The 27,001-nt window shown below is 33.0% G+C and overlaps 2 protein-coding genes across 2 annotated transcripts; one reads left to right on the plus strand and one right to left on the minus strand.

Annotated features, from left to right (window-relative positions):
* The first annotated feature begins 1,720 nt into the window (after positions 1-1,720).
* LOC106665446 (dual specificity protein kinase TTK) lies at positions 1,721-11,498 on the plus strand. The gene is made up of 7 exons (XM_024230357.1): positions 1,721-1,983; positions 5,095-6,643; positions 7,518-7,663; positions 7,729-7,895; positions 7,980-8,170; positions 10,782-11,099; positions 11,178-11,498. Exons 1-7 carry the CDS (start codon positions 1,871-1,873, stop codon positions 11,241-11,243), a joined length of 2,550 nt encoding a protein of 849 aa, XP_024086125.1. The 5' UTR covers positions 1,721-1,870; the 3' UTR covers positions 11,244-11,498.
* A 49-nt stretch (positions 11,499-11,547) lies between these two features.
* On the minus strand, positions 11,548-26,782 carry LOC106665501 (E3 ubiquitin-protein ligase listerin). Its single transcript, XM_014391952.2, has 26 exons — positions 26,608-26,782; positions 25,254-25,445; positions 24,923-25,189; positions 24,749-24,864; positions 24,501-24,681; positions 24,270-24,443; positions 24,017-24,207; positions 23,819-23,951; positions 23,470-23,760; positions 23,014-23,415; positions 22,763-22,946; positions 19,731-20,061; positions 19,162-19,666; positions 16,567-16,685; positions 16,430-16,499; positions 16,194-16,354; positions 15,949-16,138; positions 15,731-15,884; positions 15,455-15,674; positions 15,264-15,395; positions 15,067-15,207; positions 14,887-15,011; positions 13,334-13,551; positions 12,152-12,340; positions 11,925-12,092; positions 11,548-11,853 (listed from the first exon to the last, which is right to left on the minus strand). Exons 1-26 carry the CDS (start codon positions 26,653-26,655, stop codon positions 11,794-11,796), a joined length of 4,962 nt encoding a protein of 1,653 aa, XP_014247438.1. The 5' UTR covers positions 26,656-26,782; the 3' UTR covers positions 11,548-11,793.
* Positions 26,783-27,001: the final 219 nt, after the last annotated feature.

Here is a 27,001-nt window from a genome sequence, read left to right on the forward strand (position 1 = left end):
GTTGATGTTCTTCTTTGCACCCATAGAAATTTCTGAAAAAAATATTTTGGTAAATTCAAAAAAGTATTTTGTTTTCTAAATATTTTAGCCTTCACCGTCATTTTTTTTCCAATCGCAATAATGGTGAAAACTTTGTAAAGACCACCGATCCGTATGAATTGTTATATTAGTTTAAAACAGTTAAACACACACTGAATGGCATTTTCCTAGCCTTCAAGAATAAATCACAACGGGAAATATAAAGTAAGAGGGTTGAGTAATTTTTGGAATTCCTATTTTTTTTTTACTTGCCTATATTTAAATATATTTATTACATAATAAACAGATCAAAAGAAGAAATACGCTGTTTTCCAATAGTTGTAACAACCCATATATGTTTGAGCTCATAATTGACCTATTTAATTCTTTCAATTAATTATACTTTTTATCTAAAGCATTGGATGAAATGAAAAAATTATTGTCACGAGCGGGATTCGAACCCACGACCTTCGGCTCAATACGCCGCTCCTCCATTTGAGCTATCGTGCCAAAATAGTGGTTAGAGCAGCTGCGTATTGAGCGGAAAATCATGAGTTCGAATCCAGCTCGTGGCAGTAACTTTTTCATCAAAACCAAGACTTTCAGAAAGTATAATTGAATGTTGTAACAATGTTCAATTTAGATAAAATACAGTGCAGTTACGAATTGTTAACTTTGAACTGCCTGACCCCGTAAAATGTCTATTTTTTGTTTGCTATAAAAATTTATATTAAGGGCTTTAAAGGATGCCTAAAATGAATGAAAACTTTTTAGTCATCATTTACTGACATCTGCTTTTGCTTTTAGTCACATTTTATATATTTAATCTCATTTAATACGATACATATTATTGTCTTAACCTAGCTAACATAATAAATCGACCAATATGTAATGGCTTTGAAATATATGCAAACCAAAGGGACAAAACGATATTTGAAAAAACTTTTTAAATTACTAATTATTCAGAAATCGTGAGATGCGGTCTGGTGTGATAGGTTTCAGAAAAACATTTTCTTTATCGTGCCAACGTTTCGATCTTTATTGAGACCATCTTCAGGGCTCAATAAAGATCGAAACGTTGGCACGATAAGGAAAATGTTTTTCTGAAACCTACATCACACTAGACCGCAACTCACGATTTCTAAATAAATATCGATTAACGGTCACTAATCACCACACATGACCAGATAGATGAACGATTCACTAATTATCTTTCATTGAGTTTATCGAGATCCTGCTAATTTTATGTTCGTTTTGAAGGAATCCAAGTCACTGTGATTGATCAACAAATGGACAGATTGATGAACTATGCACCTAATTACTTTCATCGGGTTCATTGCGGATTTCTTGCTGAGTACTTTTGAAGGAGCCCAAGTCACTGTGATTGATCAACTGAGAAACGATTAGTAGGAAATGGCTTTTTGAGCGATCTTTCTCATATCAATCCTTCATTGTTCTTAAGGAACTTTTATCATGTAGTTTTGAAATAAACCTATCTCTGTAAAAGTATTTAATAATAATAATATTTAATACCTATATTTATTAGTAATTAATCCAGAGTCATTTTACGAGATAATTGAATAAAAACAGAGACAACGATCCGATCATAACTTTACAGTTCGTTCGAAATCCTCCAGAGCGGGTCGTTTCCAACTATTGAAATTTGCATGTTCGATCCATCGATTCCAACTCGAACCTGTGCGATACACCAAACGACCGTTAGGATTGAAAGTGTTACTCGGTTGAATTAAACACAACAACAGTCGTTTTGTGAATATGCGTTAAAATTCAATAATCCGCGAACAGTTTTTAATCTTTTCGCACACGTTTTGTTACATTTGATATTTACACGATGGATGATAAAGAGGGATATGGCGAAAACGAGCCTGACGACTGCGATAGCCCGTCGGATCGGTGGTCTTTCGCGTCAAATTGTGATAAATTCATGTCTATCAAATTCAAAAGGTAAATCTTCCTTTTTAACCCTCCTCAAATACGTATTAAAAACCAAAAAAAATCATTGCCACTTTGTCAAAAGTTTGTTTTTGATGTTGATGCAAACATTCCAACTTTTGAAAACAATTCCACATTCAAAGAAAACCCGTCAAAAGATCCCAACGCTATAATGTATAACTATTGCCATTTATATTTTTATGTACATATACATTGTGCCTACTGTTATGCATTCTTTAAATTGTCCTTTATATAAATATACACCGATATTTTTTCAAAAATGAAACCACAAAATGAATTTTCTAATGGTAACTGATTTTAAGATAATGCGTCTGTTTATTATTATTTTTATAACCCTTGCCAATTTCTTACATGTTTACATAGTTTTTTTAGGCAAGAGAAATTGGTTTTTGAATAAATATCTCATATGTAAATTGCTAAATAAAGGCTCAGTGAGGCTCAAATAGAATATTTTATAATTGGAATGTTGGTGGAAAGATTTCAACTCACCACAACTCAAAAATCACTGTTAGCATATTTCAGAACATCACCGCATAACAAAAGCATAATATTAGCCATACCACCTTTGTAGTCCATCACTAATTTTAAGGGGATGAGAGAGTGTAATATTTTTAAGCCTAGCCAGCTTCTTATTTCTCTACTTAGTTTATTTTATTTTTTTTTTTATGAAGGTTCTCAACAGCAGAGTTTGTATCAATCCTTGGAGTGCGAGTGTTTTTTAAAAAGCCCATTTTTAAGTATGTCGGGTTTGAATGCAGGGATGAGCACCATGTTAACATCTAAATAATTCATCTCATTCATTCAATCTAATAATTGTCAGGAGAAATTGGTTTTTGAGCAAAGATCTCAGAAAAGTATAGGCAAAAAAGCGCAGTAAGACTCAAATAAAAATGTTGATAGAAAGATTTCAACTCAGCCACAATTCAAAAATCAGTGTTAGAACAAATCGTTCCCACATTTCACAGAATATCATTGCATAACATAAACATAATATTAGCCATATCTTAGTAGTCCATCACTAATTTTAAAGAGATGAGAGAGTGTTTAATATTTTTTAACCCTAGCCAGCTTCCTACTTGTCTATTTAGTTTATTTTATTTATTTGGGGTGCCGGTTTTTTTTTTTTTTTTTTTTTTTTTATGAAATTTTTAATTTAGCCATGTGACAATGGATTCAAACCCGGGACCTTTACATTGCAGGGATGAGCACCATGTTAACACCTAAACCATTGCTGCCACCGGCGCCCCAACTTAGTTTATTGGCAGAAAAATTGTTTTTTGCGCAAATATCTCCGATAAGTATAGCCACAAAAATGCACTGGGAGACTTAATAAAAAAATTTATGCTTGGAATGTTGGTGTACGGATTTCAGTCAGCTACAACTCAAAATCTCTGTTGGCTTAATTCATTCCCCAGATTTCCATGATATCACCACATAAAAAGTTCAGAATATTATATAATATTAGCTATAGCATTCAATTAATTTGAGTATGTTCAAGTGGTAGAGTAGCGGTGTATCAAGCCGAAGGTCATGGGTTCGAATCCCGCTCGTGACACTGACTTTTTTATCTCAACTAAAAACCATAATTAATTGAATGATATTAATTGACCAAGTGGACCACGAAAAATAGTGAATTTAATTAGCCATAGCTTTGTATTTAGTCAATAATTTTACAAGAGTGAGACAGAATTTAATTTTTTTTAACTATAGCCAATTCTTATATCTATCTAATATGTTTAGTTTATTGGCAGAATAAATTAGTGTGTGAGCAAAAATTTCAAACTTAATATTGTCAAACAAGACTCAGTGAGATTCAATACAACATTCGATGGTTGAAATGTTGGCGAAAAGGTATCGGCTCACCTACAACTAAAAAATCAGTGTTGGTACAAATCATTCATGCTGCAGCAACCACAAAAAAGTTTGAAAATACTACATAATATTAGCCACAGCTTTGTAGTTAGTCATTCATTTTAAAAAGATTAGACAATGTTTAATGTTGCTGTAGCCTTGGCCAGCTTTTTACTTATTTACTTAGTTTATTGGCAGGAGAAATTAGTGTTTGAATAAAGATCTCAGTCATGACATAAAAAAGGCTCAGTGAGATTTAAATAAAACAATTTATGCTTGGAATGTTGTTGGAAAGATTTCATCTCAGTTACAACTAAAAAATCAGTGTTGGCACAATTCATTCCCCAGATTTCCACGATATCACCGCATAAAAAGTTCAACACACTATGTAATATTAGCCTTTGTAGTTAGTCAATAATTTTACAAGGGTGTGTTCGTGCATAATATTTTTTAACCTTAGCCAATTTTTTATATCTATCTTGTTGCTTAGTTTATTAGCTGGAGAAATTCGTTTGAATAATGATTTCAGACATATATCGCCAAAAAAAGACTCAGTGAGACTCAAATGTAGCATTTAACAGTTGGAATGTTGGTGAAAAGATTTCAACTCAGCCATAACTCAAAAAATCAATATTGACACAAATTTACTGACCGACCTTCCTTCAGACTACCTCATTTTATACAATCGAGAACTAAAAACTGAAGCAGAAAATCTTTTTCAATTGAAATCTAAATTCATTATACCTTCAAGTACAATGTTTCCATGAGTTATTTCATAATCAATTAAATTGACAAGTTAAACTTGTATTGTTTTGTAGATTTAAAAAAATAAATAACATTTAAAACAAAAAATGCTTGTTTGGTCATTCAGATCATTTTGGTGTGTCTATTCTCACTGTTCTGTCAGATGTGCTTTGTCTTCTGCCCATATTCAGTGGTGGATCTCACAAAACAAGTTAAAAGGCCAAATGGCCAGAAACAATCATTCATCAACAAAAATTTAAACAAATTAAAGAAGCAAATCTTAGCTAAATTATAAACCAATGCACTTATAATTAGATTTAAAAATGTACTTGGATAATTAGGGGCTTTTACATTGTTTAATATTTTCTTTGTCTATAACTATTTTATAAAGTAATAACATAAAAGTTGATATTATTTTACAAAATTAAGTATGGCATTGTTTAATCACGTATCAAATTGCTTTTTTTTTTTTTTTTTTCTAATTGTTGAATGTGTTTTTTGTTTTAGCCGTTTGGGACGGAGAAGACTTGGTGAAAATCCGTTGAATTCGAATAGAGGATTGAAATCCAGTATTAGGAGTTGGCAAATTAATGCACCCATTCAGTCTATTGAAAATTATCAAACTCCTTCACTGACACATCCTCAGAGTCAGCATAAACAAGATAATGTTTTAGACAATTCATACCAAATGCTCGGTATCCAAAGCAATAAACCAAAAGATGACATTTGTTCAATTTCTGAAAGGCTGACTGATCAGAAAAAATCCAGTTTGCAAAAGTATCTTACAGGAGCTTCGCCTTTCAGATCATTGGATAACTTACAGCTTAATTCAGAATCAGATCATCTCAGTAAGAACAACCATAAATATTTTCCTACAAAAAATGATATGGACATTTCTTACATTAACAATTCTTTCACTAGCTTGAATAAAAACGTTCCAATGAATTCCAGTGTAAAGCAAGATGTAACAAATAATTCTTCATCTTCAGATCTTGGTAACGACTCATTTGTCACCGCACACATTAATGTTAGCCAACCTGTGGACGCCCAAGAAAAACCAAGTGGATTTGATTGTATTGCTATAAAAACACCAGGGAAGCAGTTGGCCTCTTTCAAAATAATGAATTCACCCATAGATCCATTGGCAGGTATATTTCCCGATGATGTAGATAGTGTAAAAGCAGATGAGACGCCAAAGAGACAGACTGAAAATGGAGACTTAAATGGCCAAAAACTATCATCTCTCACTATAAATAATGTTAAAGAGCAGGAATTATCTACAAAAAATAAGGGTATCGAAGGGTATAGATCTAATTCTTTTAAGGAAATTCCAAATCAAATTACCCAAATCAAAACAGACACTTGCACTGATGAAAAGAAACCTGTTCATAACGGTGATTATGTTTTTAAAAGGCCTAATTCTCTTTTTAATGAATGTATGTCAAAAATCCCAACTGAGCAGAAACAGGAGAATTGTTTTAAATCAAATCCAAGTATATTTCAACAAGAAAGAAAAATGCCTATTTATGGTCAATCTGCATCAGATATGTCAAATAAAGACCTTTTAAAAATCAAATCTAATACAGAGATTGATTCTAAGATTCAATCAGTTTCAAGAGAACTCACAGATAATCAAAGCAAAACAGAAAGAAACGGTCCTAAGACGTTAGAACGATCTAACAGTCATTATGACAGTTCAAATCCAAACCATGCAAAACCGCAGTATTGCTATCAAAATTCAACAAACGGGAGCAACCATGCTTCATTTCCAGACGCCAATACACCTCACAAGCTTGATTTTCCTTATCAAAGATTTAATTCTACCCCTAAAACAGTGGTGTCGACGAACATGAACAATACAAATGAAGCGACTGTCATTCATCAAACTCAAGAAGTACAAAAACCTGCAATTCAGCAGACAAGTACCCCTTATCATGCCATGCTTTCCCAAATTAATAAAACAAAAAAGGAAACAAAAGAAGATATTTACATCAATAATATACCTTACAGGGTTCTGACATTATTAGGAAAAGGAGGCTCTAGCAAAGTGTACCAGGTATGATTTTTATTTACAATAATAATGTTAAACACATCCTCCCCTACAGACTACCGTCCCATTTCCATCCTCTCAAACCTGTCTAAGCCCCTAGAAAGATTAGTCCAAGCACAAGTCTCCAGGCACCTTGAACAGTCCCATCTTCTCAACCCCCTCCAATCTGGCTTCCGCCAAGGTTATTGCACCCAATCAGCACTAATAAAAATTACCAGTGACCTCCACTTAGCAATGGACCAACGGAAAGTTACTATACTTGTCCTTCTTGATTTTTCTAAAGCCTTCGATTCTGTCCCTCACTCTTCTCTCCTCTCTAAACTCGAATCTTTTTCCTTCTCCGCCAGCACCATCCGTTGGTTCCACTCCTACCTTACCAATCGCCACCAAGCTGTTTCCCTTCCCAATGGCCTTACCTCTTCCTTCCTCCCTCTAAAATCTGGGGTGCCCCAAGGCTCTAGCATCTCTCCTATCCTTTTTTCCATTTATATCAATGATCTGCCCGACTCCATCCAGTCCTGTAACTACCGATGACTCCCAAATAAACATATCCTTCCACCCTTCTGATCTTCACTCGGCCACCTCAAGATCCAAAAAGACCTAAACTCCATCACCGAATGGGCCCATAAAAATTCCCGTCCTCAATCTGGACTAATCCACAATAAATTTGTTATTTTTGTTTAATATTCTCGTAATTTTTTCTTCTGTCCTGCCTTATTGGTATACATTGTGCCAAGATTTCTTTTTTTTACTTTTAGAAGGAACTTCCTTTATTTATTTCATGTAAATTATTCTTAGGGGACACCAGTCCCAGAATAAAGTTATTTTTCCTCTTCTTCAAAAACACATTTTTTTAATATATTTTTTTTTTAATTTTTAGGTATTAGGACCAAACAGTAATTTACTTGCTATAAAGTGTGTTAACTTGGCTACAGCTGAAGAATTCATAGCTAAAGGATATTTAAATGAAATCGAGCTGCTTTCAAAACTTCAGGGATGCCCCAGTGTGATTCGTATGTTCGATCAGTAAGTGTTTAATTAAAACATAGCTATTCCTAAACGGCATGGATGAATTTTAATTGAAATTTTAGCGAGTTCGTTCAAGTGTCCAAAATGCTCTACGTCGTGATGGAAATAGGCGACATTGATTTTTCAAAGCTTATAAAAAATATTAACGAAACCAAAAAAGTATCGATGCCTATGATATTTTACTATTGGACTGAAATATTGCACGCTGTCAAAGCAATTCACGAACAAGGTAAATTTATCCAACCTTTTTCTTAAATTTTTCTTATAATAAATAAATATAAATTTTTTATGTATTTATTTTAATTTTTTTAAGGAATTATTCACTCGGATTTAAAACCTGCAAATTTCTTACTCGTGAATGGTAGATTGAAACTAATCGATTTTGGAATCGCTTCGTCCCTCCAAGGAGATATGACTAGTGTTTTAAAAGATGTCACTACGGGAACTTTTAACTACATTAGCCCAGAAGCCATAACAACATCTGGCGAAGGGGCGGGTTATAAGGTAACTATTAGATTAATTAGTGATAGATTTTGTCCTTTTACATCTGTGTGTACAAGAATGAAGATTAAGATAATATGGTATGGCCTTAATTATCCTGAGATAATCTAGGTGTTTTTGTTTTTTTCCAACCTACACTCAATATTAGACATTTCATGATATCCAGTGGTTAGCCTATGGGTTATTTGGACACACCTATCACTGAAGGCGGTAATTATCCAGGGATAATTGAGCTATTTATTATTTATGATTTTATGTTCGATGAAAAATTAAAGAAATGTGTAGAAAAAATTATAATAAAAATTCCTTAATTATGTAACATTATAATGCATACATCAAAATTGGATATAAATGTGTGGTGATTAGTGACCGTTAGTCGAGAATTATTCAGAAATCGTGAGATGCGGTCTGGTGTGATGTAGGTTTCAGAAAAACATTTTCTTTATCGTGCCAATGTTTCAATCTTTATTGAGATCTTCAGGGCATGGGATTTACAAACATTGTTTAAATTTAACAAATACATACAGGAAAAAAGTGATTTTATACAATGCAAAAAAATATATTTTTTTATATTCAATCCAAAGTATTTCTACTCACTCAAAGTGTTTGTTTTCTGCATAAGTGTGCCATTCTTGGATGTAAAGTCAAAAATGTCTTCTTTTTTCTTCACGATATTGTGGTTTGCTCACCTATCTCAAACTCAATAGGCAATTTTTTTATAATTTTACATAATTTCTTTTTTGCGACATTTTGGCTGGCAACTCAAAATCAGGTACAAAGCTGGTCACCTAGATTTTTCTTCAATAAAAATCCTGGTGGGATATTCGTTGAAACAAGACTTTAATATCACTGTTGCCTGTGCTACCTTTTATCGCTTGCTCAAACAATAACTAAAAAAAATACAAAACCAAACACAACTCAAGCCTCTTTGGAAAGGTTGGTTAGGCATGGAACAGCAATGCTAACGCCTAAGGAAAAAGTGAGAAGGGGCTCAAGAAAGAGCTCAAATACCTTCAGGCAGTCCACTTTCTAAGGTTGGAAATAAAGAAGGGCCAATTCCACGATTTAACATTTGGGTCGCAGTGAAAGAAAATTTGGACTATAGTTACTAGTAACCCAGGTAAGAGGAAAACATTAAAAACAAGAAAAAAAAAGTTTAATTGGATCCCTGCATCGTGAAGGTTCTACTGTATATAAATTTGTAATAGAGATTGTCAATAAACCATTAAATAAGTTTAGCACAGCTACACAAGGTTACACTTGCTTTTGGGTCATAGCCCGCTTATGTGTTCAGTATTTAAAAAAAGTTTTCTCATTCTTAATTGAATGCTGTCTATCTATGGTTGCCCCACTAGTTAAGTATTAGAGGACTTGAGTGTGAATCAAATCAATGAAGAGAATGTGAACAAGATAGTAAAATAGAAGAAAAACAGAATGGAGAATATTGTAGAGAATTAAATACAGTCGACTCTTGACAATTCGAAACCCAAGAGACCACAAAAATAATTGACTTATAAATAGGTTCGAATTATCAAAAAAAAAAAAAAAACAGCAAATTATTAAAAGTTGACATGCATTTTTACAAGTTATTTATAAGTTTAGTTTGTATTGTAAATGTATAACATGGTAAAAATTTGTGAACCTGTTTGGGTTTCAATGTGGCCTGGTGTCCTTTGTCTAAATGTTTTTCAAAAGTGTTTCAATTTCCAAATACATGACAAACTCTGATTGCTAAACTAACTAGATTAAATTCAAAGAAACTTTAGGTCGTAAGAAAGTAAACAATAAAAGAATTTTGCAAAGAAAAAGTTCAATGTAGTAGTTCAATTTTTATATATACAATCTCTTTCTTCCCCTGATACAAAAAATATTTCGCATTCAAAATGCATAGAATTTTTTTCAATTCACCAAAGTGACCTGCTGAGGAGTTAGTACTATCAAGAAATTCAAATTATCAGGTTTCATATTAACAAGTCGACTAGCTTAAAGCTTAAAAGTAGAAAAACAAAATCATAGAATATGATCCAATTGCGGAACGAAGCAATAAGTGCCTCACAACTGCTAACTCAAGCAAAAGACGCTCTCCAACAAAATTTCCAACAGTTGAAAAACCATACACAGTAGCCTTCTATAACATCTTTCTTTGAGAAAGCTGAATGATCAAACTTCACTGATTCATCACCATCTTCTAACTGAAATTTAGCGAATTTAATTTATTTCATAAATTTTATCTTGTTTAGGCCCCTAATAATTTTATCTCATTTGTTTCAACATGCACAGATGCATACCTGTTGATGTATGTACATATTGTTTTCCTGAACAGTGGAAGTTGTGTGGCACCGTACATTGTATTTTTCTTATTAAAAAAAAAAACCTTGAAATATTTGCATATAAGTTCATATAAAACTTGACGATAGGCACATGTACGGAAATTGTCTGGTATGCTTATAAAAGAAAATGCTTTGAATCCTGAAATTCAAGAAGTTTCTTATTAGCCGCAGTGATATTTGGTACATATCCTCTTGTTCTTTAATGTTATCTTCCTTCTTTAAAGAAATTTATTTAAAAGTAAATAGTTCTTAAAATGTATAAGGTTTATTATTCTTTCTTTCAGATAACTTACAAATCTGACATTTGGTCTCTTGGATGCATTTTGTACAACTTGCTGTACGGCCGGACTCCGTTTTCACATTTAACACAAGCTTGGGCTAAACTTCAAGCGATCGCGGATCCAAACATAAAGATCTCATACCCGAAACTGCCCACAGAACCGCCGCTAACTTTAATGCTGTCTCTTCGACTCTGCCTTTTGAAAGATCCAAAGGCGAGGCCCACCGCAAGTGATCTCTTGCAAATATCCGAATATTCTCCATTTTCTGAGAAATCCCTTGGAAAATACATCCGCCAATCGATGTCCGAACATCTAATGCAGGTAATCTATCACATTTTACTTGTATTTTATATTTTAATCACAATTGATTTACTGAAATCTTTTTTGTCCTTTTGTTAGGTGTTGCCCAATCTAAGCAAGACTATATCGGAGATGGTCCATTTAATCGAAGAAGACAGAACATAACATTATTTTTATGTGGTTCTCTATATAAAAAAATTGTAAATATACCTTGTAAAACTTTTTATTCAAAATTTTAAGGACTGGAAATAGTTCATTAAACTAAACAAATATCTAGGTTTATTATTCACAGTAATAAACTGATAGCCAGGCTTATTATCCACTAGTTATAAGCCGATCAGTTAAATTTGTAGATATATTTATAAACAAATACTTTTATATATATATTCTTTTATATGAGATTCTTGTTAATCAAAAGATTAATTTTATTTTACTTTAATTTGTAGGAATTTATTTTCATATGAAATATTTTTGTTTTCTCCTCCCCAAAACAAAAAATAATTTAATATAAATAAATTCTCAACTGTGATAGTTCTTGTACATTTGAGTTTTATGTAAAAGGGATATTTTTAAAAAGAATTGCTTAACAAAAAAAAATTATATTGCTGTTATTTACAAAAGATATTTTTTAATATTACACTAGCCTTGAAATAATATTAATACAAACATATGTACAAATAACAATTCAATTTTAATTTATACCCATTTGGCGGTTTTAAAAATGATTTCTGCAAATGGGACAAGTTGATTTGTTGCTTGTTGTGAACCATTTGTACTGGAGAAAAAAAATAAATAATGGATTATTGAAACTGAAAAATATTGTTTAAATTTGATAAGAGTACATACCAAGCAGAACGAATGGAATTTCTTTTTGCACGTCTGGCAGCTTAGTTTTGGAAGCTGTTGGGTGGTGTTGTGTAAAATTGAAAAACAAATATAACATTCCTCGATGCCGTCGAATTTTTTATCCAAATTACTTTTCCATAACATCAGCCCATCCCAAATTGAACCGTTCTGCGGATAAAAAATATAAATTAAACTTTTGTATTCGTTTTGATTTGTTTATTTGATACCTGATGAGTGAGAAATATCGAAAGTTGCATTATGAATTTGGTCTGGCTGGAGGCAGTAAGGCCCTTTGGAATATCCACTTTTGGAGGACTTAAAGGATGGTTTGATGCCAATTTTATAACAAGTTCCATAGCAGACTCTTCAACAGTATATACGGCAACAACTTCTTTCGCTGATGGGAAAATCTGAACCTATGAATTTACATACAACTATTTAAATACAATGGCTTTTCTGACAGAATAATTGTTTTTAAACTTCTTAAAACATATTTAGTGGCCTGATTGACCAAATTACTTCTTTCAATTAATTAATTTTTATGTAAAGTATTGGTTGAGATAAAAAAGTCAGTGTCATGAGTGAGATTCGAACCCACGACCTTCGGCTAAATACGCTGCTGCTCCAACCAATTAAGCTGTGACTTCGATCCATTCCATCTCAACCCACCTTTCCAATTTTCCCTCCTTTTTGCCATTCTTCAGTGGATCAAAGTCACGATAGCTCAAGTGGCTATTGAGCCGAAAATCGTGGATTCGAATCCCGCTCATGACACTTTTCATTTCAACCAAAATCTTATATAAAAAGACTTCTTAAAACAGTTTATAATTACTTTGAGGACATACTGAATATTGTCATATTTATGAATACTAAGATTGGATACACAGAAAGGAGCATTGATGATGGTTCGGAGCATTTTACGTTACACAAAGGTAAGATTTTGTCTCAACTTTAAGATGTTACCAAAACTTAATGATTCGCTTTTTTTTTTTTTTAAACTCAGCTACATTCATAGTATACTAAGAAAAATAAAACAAAAATTGTTGTAATAGACCAAATAAATTTTGAGATAATGGCAGAACCTAAAGACAGAATTGTACACGTAGTTAAGAAAAACTACAGATTTTTAAATGGTAGATGGATGACATGGGATAATTCATTAGGTGTTAATGGTTTTGGCATTAGTTCTAGGTTTATATAAAACTGGACTATTCAGATTATGATGAGAAGTGGAGGATAGGCAAATCAGTAGAATTTTTTTCTTCATAGCCTAGTTGCCCCCAAATGTTCAGTGAATAGAATGAACAAATTGATAAGAAAGTTTTCTATCTGTTGCTGTCCAAAGAGATTTGTCCTCTGAAGTCACTCAGATGAGTTTAAATACCGACGATACAATACGGTGGTATTACCTTTAAATTTTCAAAAGCTTTTTGTTGTTCTTTAACAGCTTTCATTTCCTCGCTGCATAATATCGGCGAAACGTACATCGTCGTAAGTTTATCGATAAATGATAAGAATTTCGGCTCTGCCTCGGCGCCCCACTGTCTGACGACAGCTGGCAAAGTACGGAGAAGCTCGCAGTAAAGCCAGCAGCAAAAGTTGCTGAGAGTTTCACTCGTACAGCAATCTATAAAAGCGAGAATACACATTTTTAGTGTTTTATATGAAATCTAAAATAAAGTTTAATAACTAAAGATTATAGATATTCTTGCCATTACCACTCTTGCATTTCACAATGATAAGTAGTGGGTTTAAGAATGTAACGGCTGTTTCGGACCAAAAAAAGCACTTTTTAATATTAAATTACAACCTTTTTTCCACAGAATGAAACCCATGGGACTGAGCTTTAGCAGTGCTTCAAATATATTTGTTTAAAGTTGGGAATCGAGTGTTCTAGTGTGTCCTGACTTGAAGAACTTCAACTGACCAACCCTAACGCTGCTTAAAAACTTGAAACCTCTCGACTTTTATATTATATTTATATTGTACATTCTGTGTCAAATCCCTACTGGAAGAGGAACCGGTAACATTTTTACAGTGTAAATTCAGCTGCAATGGTAAAATCTCATTACCATGAGATACCTTTTTTTTTTTTTTTTTAAGTTCACAAGTTTCAAGTCACACCCAGGACCCCAAGTTTTTTTTTAAGTTCTCAATTTTTTGAACTCATAGCTAAAGATTCATAGGATAGGCTCAGCGGGGACGCTGGTGAGGAGTGGGGTCCGACGGGAGTGAACAAGGAGGCCTTGAGCTGAGACTGGACGGTGTGGACGAGCGAGGCAAAAAAATAAAACGTGACAGTGTATTATTTTATTATTTTTGGGACTTTTCCCATCGTCGTGGAGTGGAGGGTTTGCGTGTGCGAGGGGAGAACTATTCTGGAACAACGAGAAAAAGGACGTACACGAGGTTCGAGCTTTTAAGTTATAAGATTGGTTTCTGGACAGTTTTTTTTTTTTTTTTTTTTTTTTTTTTAATTGTGAAGAGACTTGTTTTACTTCTTCTTTTTTTTACATCTTATTCTTAATACAGAGGACATTAATATTTTATTTTCTTGTTGTTGTTGTTTTTTTTTATTTATTTATTTTTTATATTTTTGATTTGTTATTTTGTTATTTCACCCCGAGGGTTTCACTGTTTGCCTAAAGGAAGAAAATAAAATAAAAACTGTGTGGCGCCAATTATTCCCCTTTTGGAGACGAAGCGGCCACGGGAAAAAAAATATATTTGGAGTGGTCGAGTTTGGACCGGTCGAATATTCGACACAGCTGGGCATGCCAGTTCAGTTTTGCCATTGACGTGGTTTTTGGAACGGGGTCGCTCTATTTGGACTGCTAGGAGTGATCGTGAATGGCCACCTTTTAGTATGGTCGAGAGCCAAATTGTCAAAGAAACAGATGTATTGAAATTGTATAATTTTAGTCTTATCTTTAATTATTTGAAAATATGGTTAAATACTCACCGAACGTTAATGCAGGTGGAGTTGTGAATAGCTCTTGCTTTTTGCTAAAATTGATGTTGAGTAAAACTGACTCTGGCATTAATCTGACAATACTTTCCATAAAATGCCCAAACAATTCTTTCTCTCTGAAGAAGAAAATGCCTTATAATATTTTTTTTAATAAATAATAAATATAATTACCTTATCCAAAGTGTATAAACATAACGTGTTTGAGAATCTCCTCCTTGGCATAATTTTAAAACTAAAGACCACATAAGAAGATATCCCCATGTGTAAGTGAAGCTGTCTGAACAAGGGGATACTGAACAGCTCACCGTAAAACTAAAAGAATGTCTCAGTGAATGTTTACTTAGTTGAAATCTTTATTTAACAAATACCTGTAATCCTGAAAAAGAGTCGTAACAACGCTGTGCGTTTCTGTGAGCTTTATGAGTAACTTTTGACAGGAGAGCTTGTTTAACGTTCTTTCATCGTATGAACTGTCAAGTTTAACAAGTGTAGGAATTATGCTGTAATGTAATAAACATATTACATATTAAATAGTTTTTTTATATACAAATATCCATACTTTGTTATAATACAATAACAAGTGATCTGAACAGGAATATAAGGTGAAGTAATACAGTCAGCTCCGTATTGAAGCCACGTAATTACGTTGTTCTCATCCGTCCAAAATTTCTCACAAGGGATCTTGTGCGTATCCGAGTGGCAAATGAAGCAAATCATTTTACTCAATGTTGTGAGATATTTAAGACTTACATGATCGAAATTTGAATTCAGTGTTTTTTCTAAAAAATAAAAACATTCGTAATTGATGTGACAAGATTTAAAATTTTAGCATTACCGCTAAAGTGTTTCCAGATTTTTCCTACGTATCCGTATGAATCACTGGCAAAAATTTCTTGCCATTCATCTAACACTTTTTCATTCTTTGCTTCGACCAAATGAATTACAAATTCTCGGTGCAAATCACATACTGCAGTGACGTAACGCACAAACTAACAAAGTATAAATTTAGTAATTTTATTAAAGAAAAAAAATAATGTTTAAAGAATTATTTACCTCTTTACTATATTCATGAGTCTGTGTGGTGTTTATACTTTCAATCCAGGTGGCTAAAGAGATCAAAATGAAATCCCAAGTTTCAGCCCTGTCGTTAACGACTTGAGGAGCGTGTTTGATTATGGTACATAAAAACCAAACGATCTCAGAATAAAGGCACAATTGACTTCCATCAAGTTCACTTAGTTGCCTAAAGATTTGAATTTTATAAATACAACAAATAATACAAATTTTACTAAACGTACTTTTTAAGAAAATTATTTTTATATGTTGTAATAACAAGTTCAAGCCCTGAAGTTAATTCTTCCGTGTCGGTTTGATTGCATTCAGCTCGCTTTCTAAGCAAATACAAACTATAAGATGTGAGGTCGTCCAAACTTGTCTTTTCAATCTCTTCCTCTGCACACTTTAAAAAAATAAATAAACTATCTATCAACAAGTAAAATATTCAATAAAACTTCTTTTTTAAATATATATTTACAGATATTTCCAAAAACTCTTCCTTTACAAACTTGAGCGTCCGACTCCAAAGAGATCCTCCGTTTTTACACCTGGTAGCAAAAGGAATTGGTTAGCGTATTAAAGGTAATCATAAGGGAAAATGAATTAACAACTAACCGTTCTTCGCATAATTCTATCAACGCTTTTTGTTGTTCTTCCTGCAGCCTTTGAACCAATTCTTTTAATCCGGGTTTTAATTCAATAAAATGACTGTGTGCTTGATGACACTGCTTAGTCTGTTTGAACAGAAAACAGTTTGTAAACAATTAATTAATTTTTTTTTAACTATGGCCAATTTCTTATATTATATAGTTTATTGGCAGAATAAATTAGTGTGTGAGCAAAAATTTCAAACTTATATTGTCAAACAAGACTCAGTGAGACTCAAATACAACATTTGATGGTTAGAAAGTTGGCGAAAAGGTATCGACTCACCTACAACTAAAAAATCAGTGTTGGTACAAATCATTCATGCTGCAGCAACCACAAAAAAGTTTGAAAATACTACATAATATTAGCCACAGCTTTGTAGTTGGTCATTCGTTTTAAAAAAATTAGACAGTGTTTAATGTTGCTTTAGCCTTGGCCAGCTTTTTACTTATTTACTTAGATTCACTAATTTCGTGGTCCACTTGACCAATTAATATACTACAATTAATTAAGGTTTTTAGTTGAGATAAAAAAGTCAATGGCACGAGCGGGATTCGAACCCACGATCTTCGGCTTGATACGCCACTGCTCTACCACTTGAGCTATCGTGACCTCGATCCCCTCGGACATCAACTTCCTATCTCAACCCCACCTTTTGAATCTTCCCTCCTTTTTGCCATTTTATCTCAACTAAAAACCTTAATTAATTGTAGTTATTTACTTAGTTTATTGGCAGGAGAAATTAGTGTTTGTATAAAGATCTCGGTCATAGCCAAAAAGTACTAGTTGTTCATATATTTCATTTCAATTTCAATTGATACTTATGATTGAAAATGGCATGGATGAAATACTGAAGCACGCCAGACAATCTTGCAAGGATAGACCAAAATGAACTGTAATGACCAAATTACAGGTACATAACCCCACAGACCGCACGGAGAAATTTAACACCACCCTTATCTAAGGAAGAAAGGTTTGCTTTTAACAATTGTTAGCTAGAGATTTTGTTAAGCAAAATTCCTGACATACAAAAACTTACTAAAATGAATAAGATTGAGTTTCTACAGTTCTGTCCTAGCTCCTTTAAACTACTGCTATAAATACAAGTCTAGAAGTAAAATATGAAGTAGATTTTTTTTTTTATTAATATCTAAGGACGTTAGCTTCTGGATGACATACAAACAAGTACATTTATTACATTATATATTAAACTGAATAAATTGTTAAAGAATATTTTAAGTTAAACCATCAAATAATTTGCGTCTTGTTCTAGTTAATCATCAGAATATGGCAATTGCTTGTAGTTCTGTCTTCACAGCCACCTTCCCAACCAGTGGGACGAACCAGCAGGCGGGTCATTGTAATGACTCAGCTTTTTAAATGTCTTGAGCTTTAAGGTGGCAGACGCTTCACATATCTTTGTTTCTTTTTCAGTAAAGCCTTAGCATTTGGCTTGGGATATTCATTATTAATTATAAAGCATAAAACATCCCATTGCAATAGTAATTAATTTGAGAAATGTAAGTTTATTTTCATATTTTGAAATAATGTTTCTAATGTTTTCCATTACTACTTTTCCTACAGGTCATGGCAGAGATTTTTTTTATTTACCACCCAGGAGATTGAAAAACAGAATTTCTAGATTATGACCCAGCCTCAACCAATTCTCTTTGGCTGTGGATCTGAAAGTGAAACTCGTAAGAATCCAGGATATTTTTTTACAAATTGTTTTAATGTATGGTGTAGTTTGTCGGGGATAATTTTTAAAATTCATTGACTTAGGATTTTCCTCAAAGAAGTCAACACTTTAAAATCCTTATTCTCTGTGACTTTTGCAAGTATGCGAGATAAGGAGGGTATTTCAGAGTTTTTTAAAGTGCATTGTGGTGTGCGTCAGGATTGCCAGTTGAGGCCAATCTTATTCACTCTCTTTTTACATGACCGCCCAAATGTCCTGGAATGTAGAATTTGTATAGGTAATACGACAATTAAAATATTAATGTATGATGACGATATAGTTATCCTATCGGATAGTGCAACTGGCTTAAAAAGAAATATCAAACTCTTTGAANTTCATTTTATTGCCTAGGCTATAACTTTTATCTTATTTTATTGTGTATTTTTTCGTTTCTGATTGTTTAATCAACGACCTCTCCAAGATCCATGTCCTTAAATGCTTTGAAATCAAAATTGTCTTTTTTCCTTTCTCAAGTTCAATAAAGCATTATTATTATTATTATTATTAATGTATGTATGCTATTTGGCAACCTCAGTACCACAGGCTTTGTCCCTGTAATGTTAAAACATGTCAATCTTTGTAATACTTTAAAATGATTTTGTGTCTTATTTTCCAAGGTTTTTGGGCCATCATACGGTTCGATATGTGAACAGAGATTGATTCGTGTGAATTGTTCTATGTAAAAATACGTACCAGGGGGGCCACACATAATTTCTTTCACCATATGCTATTTCCTTGTATAAATTTTAGTTGGAAATATTAGCTTACATTGAATGTGTTATATATAATTAAGATATTTTAAGTAAATAATAAAAACAACTTACATTGACAAAGTTATCAATTATTGTGTTGCACAGACGTAGTCCGTGGCACATGTCCAGCAAGTGTTGAACCAATTCACTGTACTGCTCGCTGTTCAGCTGAATGTGCAAATGCTCGAATACTTGTTCGTCGTCTGTATTTTCTTCTCCATACTGGGCGTCCATCAAAATTGTCAGGTATTTGAGACAATAGAGCAGCGACCAGACGTATGACAGGAAGTTAACTTTGCAAAAAGGATCCCATTTTCCTTTTTCGATGTACAGACCGTTTTTCAAATTTTTCTCGTCGTAAGGCAATAACCCGTCTAAAAACTCAACGGTGAAACTAATGTTTTCAACTTCGGATTGCCACTTTTCTGTTGACTCGGTAAGTATAGTTGTCAAAAATAATTTGCATATATTAGCCCCTTTTAAATTCATGACTTCTTTATCACCCTGGACAACTGCGTTTAAAAGCATAAATGATGTTTTTACAGCACCGTTTACATCGACTTCTTCTTCATTGTTCCTAAAAAAATTTACATAACCAAGACATACTTCAGATTTGATATTAATTCAATGAAAAAACTTACAATTCATTTAAATATTCTGCAACAATTTTAGCACAATTATAAATATGGTCTGTAAATGGTTTTTCCATATTTGGTAAAGTAGAAAACAGCATGACACCAGTTAACCACACTTGACCATTATTGTAATTCTTCGTTGTCACTATCACCCAGAACAACAATTCAAGGATATGAAGAATTTTCTCGCTGAACTGTTCCAGATTTTTTTTATTTCTTGAATTGAACAATGGATTCAAAATTGTATTGACATTTTCAAGGGAGATAGTTCCAGTCTTCAACATTTCTGTTAGTATATCAAATAATGACGATACTGTGTCATTGCCCAAAATGAACTCTAAAAATAATAAAAATGTATGTTAATAATTATTCAGAAATCGTGAGATGCGGTCTGGTGAATTAACAACATACATAAATAATAATTTTTAAAAAATTTTACACCCATCACAAAGATATATACAATGTCCACTTTGACCAAATTAAAAACAAACACTTCAAAAAAATTCAATAACTTAATCAACAAACACCTGTTAACACAAATAAATGGTTCCTAAACCTAACAAAAACTAACATTCCTCCAGAAGTCCAGAACTTCCTATCACTTGGTCCCAAACATTCCATTCCTTACAACAAAACAGATTTTCGAACAGCTAAATTAATTACGGATGTAGACTATGCAATCCAAAAATCCACAAAAACAGAGGAAGAAAAATACATAACACGATCAAAATGCATTAACACAATAGCAAATCACCTACAACACCTCACTACAAATCAACACAACATATCTCAACAAACATATACCAAAACCAAAAATTTTCTCAAAAATAATCCTGTCATACTCATTCTTTCTGCTGATAAAACAAAACAAACAGTAGCAATCAGCAAAAAAGAGTACAGGGAAAAAATTAACAAAATTAACACTGACACAAACACATTCAGCATAATCAAATCAGACCCTACCCCTTCTCTCATCAAACAGACAAACAAAAAACACCAGACTGCATCTCACGATTTCTGAATAATTATCGATTAAAGGTCACTAATCACCACACATTTATGCTAATGATGAGTAATAAGAAGTTAAAGCCATTAAGTTAGAATTAATGTAGGCGATAGTTTATAAATAAATGTACTATTTATGCTAGGCTGTGACAGCTTGCCAACCTAGTAGGAACCAAAGGAATTTTTCCAAAAAACTTGGATGGTGTAAACAAGAAAAAAGATTGAGTTATTTATTAAGGGAAAGTTCTCATACAACACATACAGATAAAGTTAGGGGTTACGATGGTTAGGGATGGGTTGCGATAAATTTAGACTTGTGTTAACCAGATGGTGTTTGTGACCTTACAGGACTATTGACGATAGGGCAAGGGGCAACATGACAGTAGCTCCAATGAATTGCAGGGTGTTGCATGTATATTCGAACAGCAGGGGTCATGACCAGCAAAGCCTTAGAAATTTTTTTTCGCCCCTTTCACCCTTCTTTTGGACATAAAAGGGAAAATTGGAAAATCAAACCATTCAGTAGTCACAAAACGTACTTGAGGGGAGAAATTAATCAAGTTGACTGATGAGAGAATCCTGAGGTAAGGAGAGTCGAGATCCGAGCAAAGGGCAGACAAGAATCAAATAGAGTTAACTGATGAGGAGAGCCCCGAGGCAAGGAAAGAAGAGACTGTGAAGAGTTGAGAACCAAGTAAAGGGCAGGAAGAGTTTAATAGAGTCAATTAATGAGGAAAGTCCTGAGGCCAGGAAGTCTAGACCTGCATAAAAGGCAGAAAGCATCAAAAAGTCATCTAATGAGGGAGAATCTCATAGCGAGGAGCGTCGGGACCCGAGTAGAGGGCAAAGAAGAGCCAAGTTAACTGACCAGGAGAGCCGCGAGACCAGAGTTGGGCATAATCGATTAATTTTTTTAATCACAATTAACAATTAATTAATTGCCAAACTATTCACGATTAAAAAGTTAAACATTAATCGAACTTTTGATTAATGATTAATCCAATTAACCATTATTCCAATGTGTGATTAAATGATTAATTTATTGATTAATTAAATTGTCATTCAACATAATTATTTAAATAACGATGCCGCACCACGCTTTTACTCATATAATTTTTGACAACAAAAAAGTACAATATTCGCCACGTAAAGGCTAGATACATTTGTTAAATATTTACGATCTATATAGTTAATCATGATTAAATATAAATGGTTTTCCTAGATAAACCCTTAATAGTTTGATATTTTAATAATAATAATAATACTAAGGAATAATGTTTAGCGGAGAGTAAGGATTCTGATTTGACTTATGTTTTAATTATGATAGAATAATACTTTATTCGTCATACAATGCACGACTAAATATTATTCATATCACAATACGAGCCTTCTTCGGATTTCAAGCCAATCCTTGATCTTCTAACTGTAAATTTTGGCATTAAATGTTATTTTTTTTTTTTTTTTTGCCTTATGATCTTGCATATTAGCCATAGTACGAATTCTTGTGTGTTCAAATTGGGGGTTATCGGGAAAAAAGGGCCAGAGGCGACGGTGGGAATCGAACCCACGACCGCGGCGTGAGAGTCTCTCATGCTAACCACTCGGCTACCGCGGTCCCCAAATGTTAAATGTTAATGATTTATCATTAGTTAAATCAATCTCAAATTTGACTAATGATTAATGATTAGATTTAATTAAATTAATCATTAATCAAATTTGAGATTGGAATTTGCCCAACTCTGCCCGAGACCAAGAGAGTCCATAAGCCAGAGACCAGGAACAGTAGAAAGGAAATGGACGAATGTCGACTTGAGTAAGTGCATTTTGTGAATAAGTTCATTATTAGAGTTGTGGCTGACCTCTGTTAAATTGATAATATAATTATCAAGATGGTCCAGACAAATGTTGAATAAATATGAATTTTATCTCCTGGTTTTTTATATATATTTTTTTTTAACTTTACCTTAGCAAGTTAAAAATAGAGAGTAAATAAGCCCATATGCTAAATGGTCAAAAAATTGTTTTGTGCTCACCGCCATTTTTGTTAGTCATGAGGTAATATTCCAAAATCTGGGAATTTTCTTTTGTTATATTTCCCACATCGCAAACTTCTGCTTTTACAGAGTCTGACTTGAGCCACCTGCTTAATCCTGGTTTTGTACTTAAATCATAAATAGCCATTTTAATCGCTTCATACAATGTTTCATCGGGTCGACTCTAAAAACATTAAATGACATCATTATATTGCATTTTACTATAATTACTTTATTAAAATAATTCCTACCTTCAATAATTCGGCTAGCACTGAAGATTTCTTCTCTTCTGTCCCAATAAAATCGATCGAGTTAAAAATAAAACCTACCAAATAAACTGTGGAAATATTGTGATTCATAAGCCAGCCAGTTAATATGTCAGATATATCTTGACCGGCACTCTGAATTAGTATTTCCATTTGATCGTTAGGCAGAACTTTAGAAATATTCCAAAGATGTTCTATAGTTGTTAATTTGAAGTCGTTATTAGTGTCATCCAAAACTGAGTTGAAATATTTCTTTCCAAGCTTGTCAATCAGTAATGATACATTTCTCTTTATTTCTGTTTGATTTGAATCATTAAGAACTGTAGTCGTTTCAGCTTCTGGTCTCTTCGAAACTTCCTTGCTATCAACATCTGTTACAAATTGGACCTAAAATGTACAAATTCTTTTAAAATTGTCTCATTTCAAACAAAATCAACAAACCTTCATTTTCTTTTTTTTCTTTGCGCACGGTTCATTCAATATAACAAACAAGTTGTACTGGCAATTATAAACAAAGTTAAGAATCGTTTTGTCATGAATGTTATTGTCGATGCTATCAATACACAATTTGGTCATTTCCTTCCAGAAATATTCTCCCAGCTCTTTATAATTTTCATTCGTTGCTTCGTTTTTCTTCCAGTGTAGCAATGTTTGAGTTAACGATGTATAAAGCGACGTTATTAGATGTCGGTACAACGGGTCAACCATGGTGGTAGCAACCGCTTTTAAAATCTAGAGTAAAATACTTATTTTTATAAAATCCCAGTCTGAAGAAAATCAGTCTTCTTACATTTTCGGTTAAGGCAAGACAAAAGTCTAATTCTTCAATATGTTGCAGAATAATGTAACGAATACACTCGTTGAAAGATGTCGCGATAGCCTCACTTTCAGTATGACTTTGTGCAACACTCTGCTGCTTAAACCTATACAAATAAGTAAACTATTTTAATACTACAGCTATTTTTTATCAAATTATTGAATGACTTACCCTGTTATAAAACTAGAGAAAATCTTGACATAAAATTCTTGTTTGTTGTTTATTATTGAATCAGGAATGCGACTTAGAAGTGGGAGTACATTAGGGCAAATAAAAGATGCATTGCCTTGTCCTCCATGGCTAAAAATATTCACTAACTTCGGTAGAAGAAATTTTTCCATGTTAATATGCTGCCAACAATCCTTAAAAAGAAAAGTACTTTTAAATTAATAAGTCCAAAGATTAAATAATCATGCATTTTTACTTGAAAATTGGTAATAATTTGCAAGGATGCTTCCCATGCAGCAGGTAAAACAACTGGGTCATAATCGTTGATATGTATGAGCGTACTGTTAATTGCCCTTTTTTGTTCACTTTCTAGAAAGTGCGGGGCGTGTTGACACATTGTAGACAACAAGGAGAACCAAGCAGCCCTCACCTGTAATATATGTCAAGTGAATCATTTTTCATTATTTATTTCATGGTTTGAAATTACCGATCCGGCCTTATATTTGGAAAACTTCCAAAAGTTAGCATTTGAAATAATTTTATCGTTCATTTCTTTAATCGAATCAAATCGATCGCTGGGTATCTTTGTCAAGAAAAGAGCATATCCATTCAAACAACAAACCACTATCCTGGCATATTTGGCTTCCATCTCTTCTAACTGTTTATTTCTGAAAACCAGATTCAATATATAATTTTAAAAAAATTAAATTACAATGAGTTTTTTTATCAACTAACTCTGTTTTTCCATATATGATTGGAGCTTGTGATAAAAGATTTTCCGAAATGTACTGCAAAATTTCATTTTGGCAGAATGTAATTACATCCACAATTTTATGCGGAGGAAATGCTTCCTATATAACAAAGAAAAATAGTACACAGAATAAAACGAAGTTAAAGTTAAATACGAACCTTGAATGCAAGAGATGCGGCTGATGCTGCAGGAGCATGGGTGTCGTATTGCGATATGAACCATAGTGGGGCGACCTGTTTTATAAAGGGTGCCAAATTTCGGCCGACTTTAGAAACAATGGCCCTATGAGCGTGTTGAGCTGCTTCTCTTATTCTATGCTCTACATCAACAACCAAGCTGGAGTATATGCGAACCCATGATGGAAGAGCATTTGTGACAATGTCCGTTTCACTTGCCTTACACAATGCAATAAATTCTAGCAGAGCCTAAAATTTTTATAATAAACAATAAATCATTCAGACATAACTCGAATAATTTCCCATTTCTTACTTTATGACGTGTAGTGGCATCCTTTTTGTTCATCTTTTTAAACACCATCTGAAAACTTGGATCCATACTGGGATCAATGACGTCAGGAAGGGTTCCCGCATATTTCAAAGTTTGGTTCGTCTTAAAACTGGAAAAGCCAGGCGTTGCAGGTATGTTTGTAATGTGTTCAGCAGACCTCCCACTGCTAGAAGGCTAAAATAAACAAGAAATTTGAGTCATGTTGGACTCTTATCCCAATTTTTCTTCGGTTTGGTCTAACATCCCTTGGTAGTGCCACTGACTTCAAACAGCAAAAATTGGCAAACCAGGATGATCAAGGTCACTAAGAAAAAACACAAAAACAACCACCTTGTGTATAAATGGACAAAATATTTAACTACAGTTTAGTCGTTTACGATCATCCTAGTCTGCCTCATGGTTTCTGTCAGATTTCAACATTTTACCAGTGCTTGTTCTGTGTTATTTTTTCACCAAATATAGCAAATAGTGAAACGGCAATCAAATAGCAAGAATGAAGACCAGGCATATACATTTATCGGCCCACAGACCTCAAGGAGATATCTCACAAAATAAATCATTTCATTATATTTTTGAAGATTTTAAAAGGTTTTTGTCTTCTATAAAAACTACAAGCATAGGCCTTTAAAAGAAATCGTTAACCATTTCACATAGCTGAACTGTTTTGTTCAGTCAGGTGAATTTCAGCATTTCGCCAGTGGTTCACCATATGCTATTTCCTTGTATAAATTTTAGTTGGAGATATTATCAATTGATACCCAGGTATATTTTACACTGTTGGTTTGAAACATCATTGATGATTTGAGTAAAAATGCTGCCTACAATATTGGGATAAGGTAAAGTAGTGGTCCAAAGAAGCTGCCTTGTAAAGCCAGAATGCTAAACATTGGCAATAAAAACTTTTACTTAATGAAATTCCAAATTGTTAATCAATAATAATTTGTTACAAGTCAAAAACAAACAAAACCCTCATTTTTTTATTGAAATACCTCTGAAGCCAATTTGACATAAAAATCCGGAAATGATTCCAATGCGACATAAGTCCAATCTGAAAATGACAACACTTCTAGGCAAAACATAACAACATAAAAATTCAATTGTTAATTAAAAATTTGCATATATACAATGGAAATATAGTATATATTCAAAAACTTATCAGAACTCCATATATTTATAAAAGATGATGGTTTGATCGCAAAACATCCAAATTTTTTCTTGTAGGGTGCTTAAAATAAATAAATTTAAATATAACTTAAAACAGAAATGCAATAATATATTGAAAAAAATACGGTCTCATTGAATATTGAATTTTTCTCAAAACATATTTTCACTCTACCTTCGTGTTATTCTTAGACCTCTGAGCCTGCTGCTTCTTGCCACCCATTCTTGAAAGGGAATCTAGCAATACTTGTGAAATATCTACTTTTTATATTGTTGTTTAAAAAAAAAATAATAATTTCAACGAGGGTCGACTAAAACCTCATGGTGACGGTTACATACTACAAGTACAGGTCACATCATTTGTTGTAACCACCAATAGAGGTGGAACTGTAAAGTTACTCCCAACTAGAACAAAGAGGTCGTTAATGTGCTCTACAAAACATTCCAACTTCTGTTCATGCAGTGTTTTATAAAGAAATCAAATTAAAAAGAAAAAGAATAATTAATAGTATTAGTACTAGTAGAATAATTAATAATAATATAAACCCATAATTAATGCATGTACTGCA

The sequence above is a fragment of the Cimex lectularius genome, unplaced genomic scaffold, assembly GCF_000648675.2.
Source record: "Cimex lectularius strain Harlan isolate CLEC.00 unplaced genomic scaffold, Clec_2.1 scaffold102, whole genome shotgun sequence".
Lineage (NCBI taxonomy): Eukaryota > Metazoa > Arthropoda > Insecta > Hemiptera > Cimicidae > Cimex > Cimex lectularius.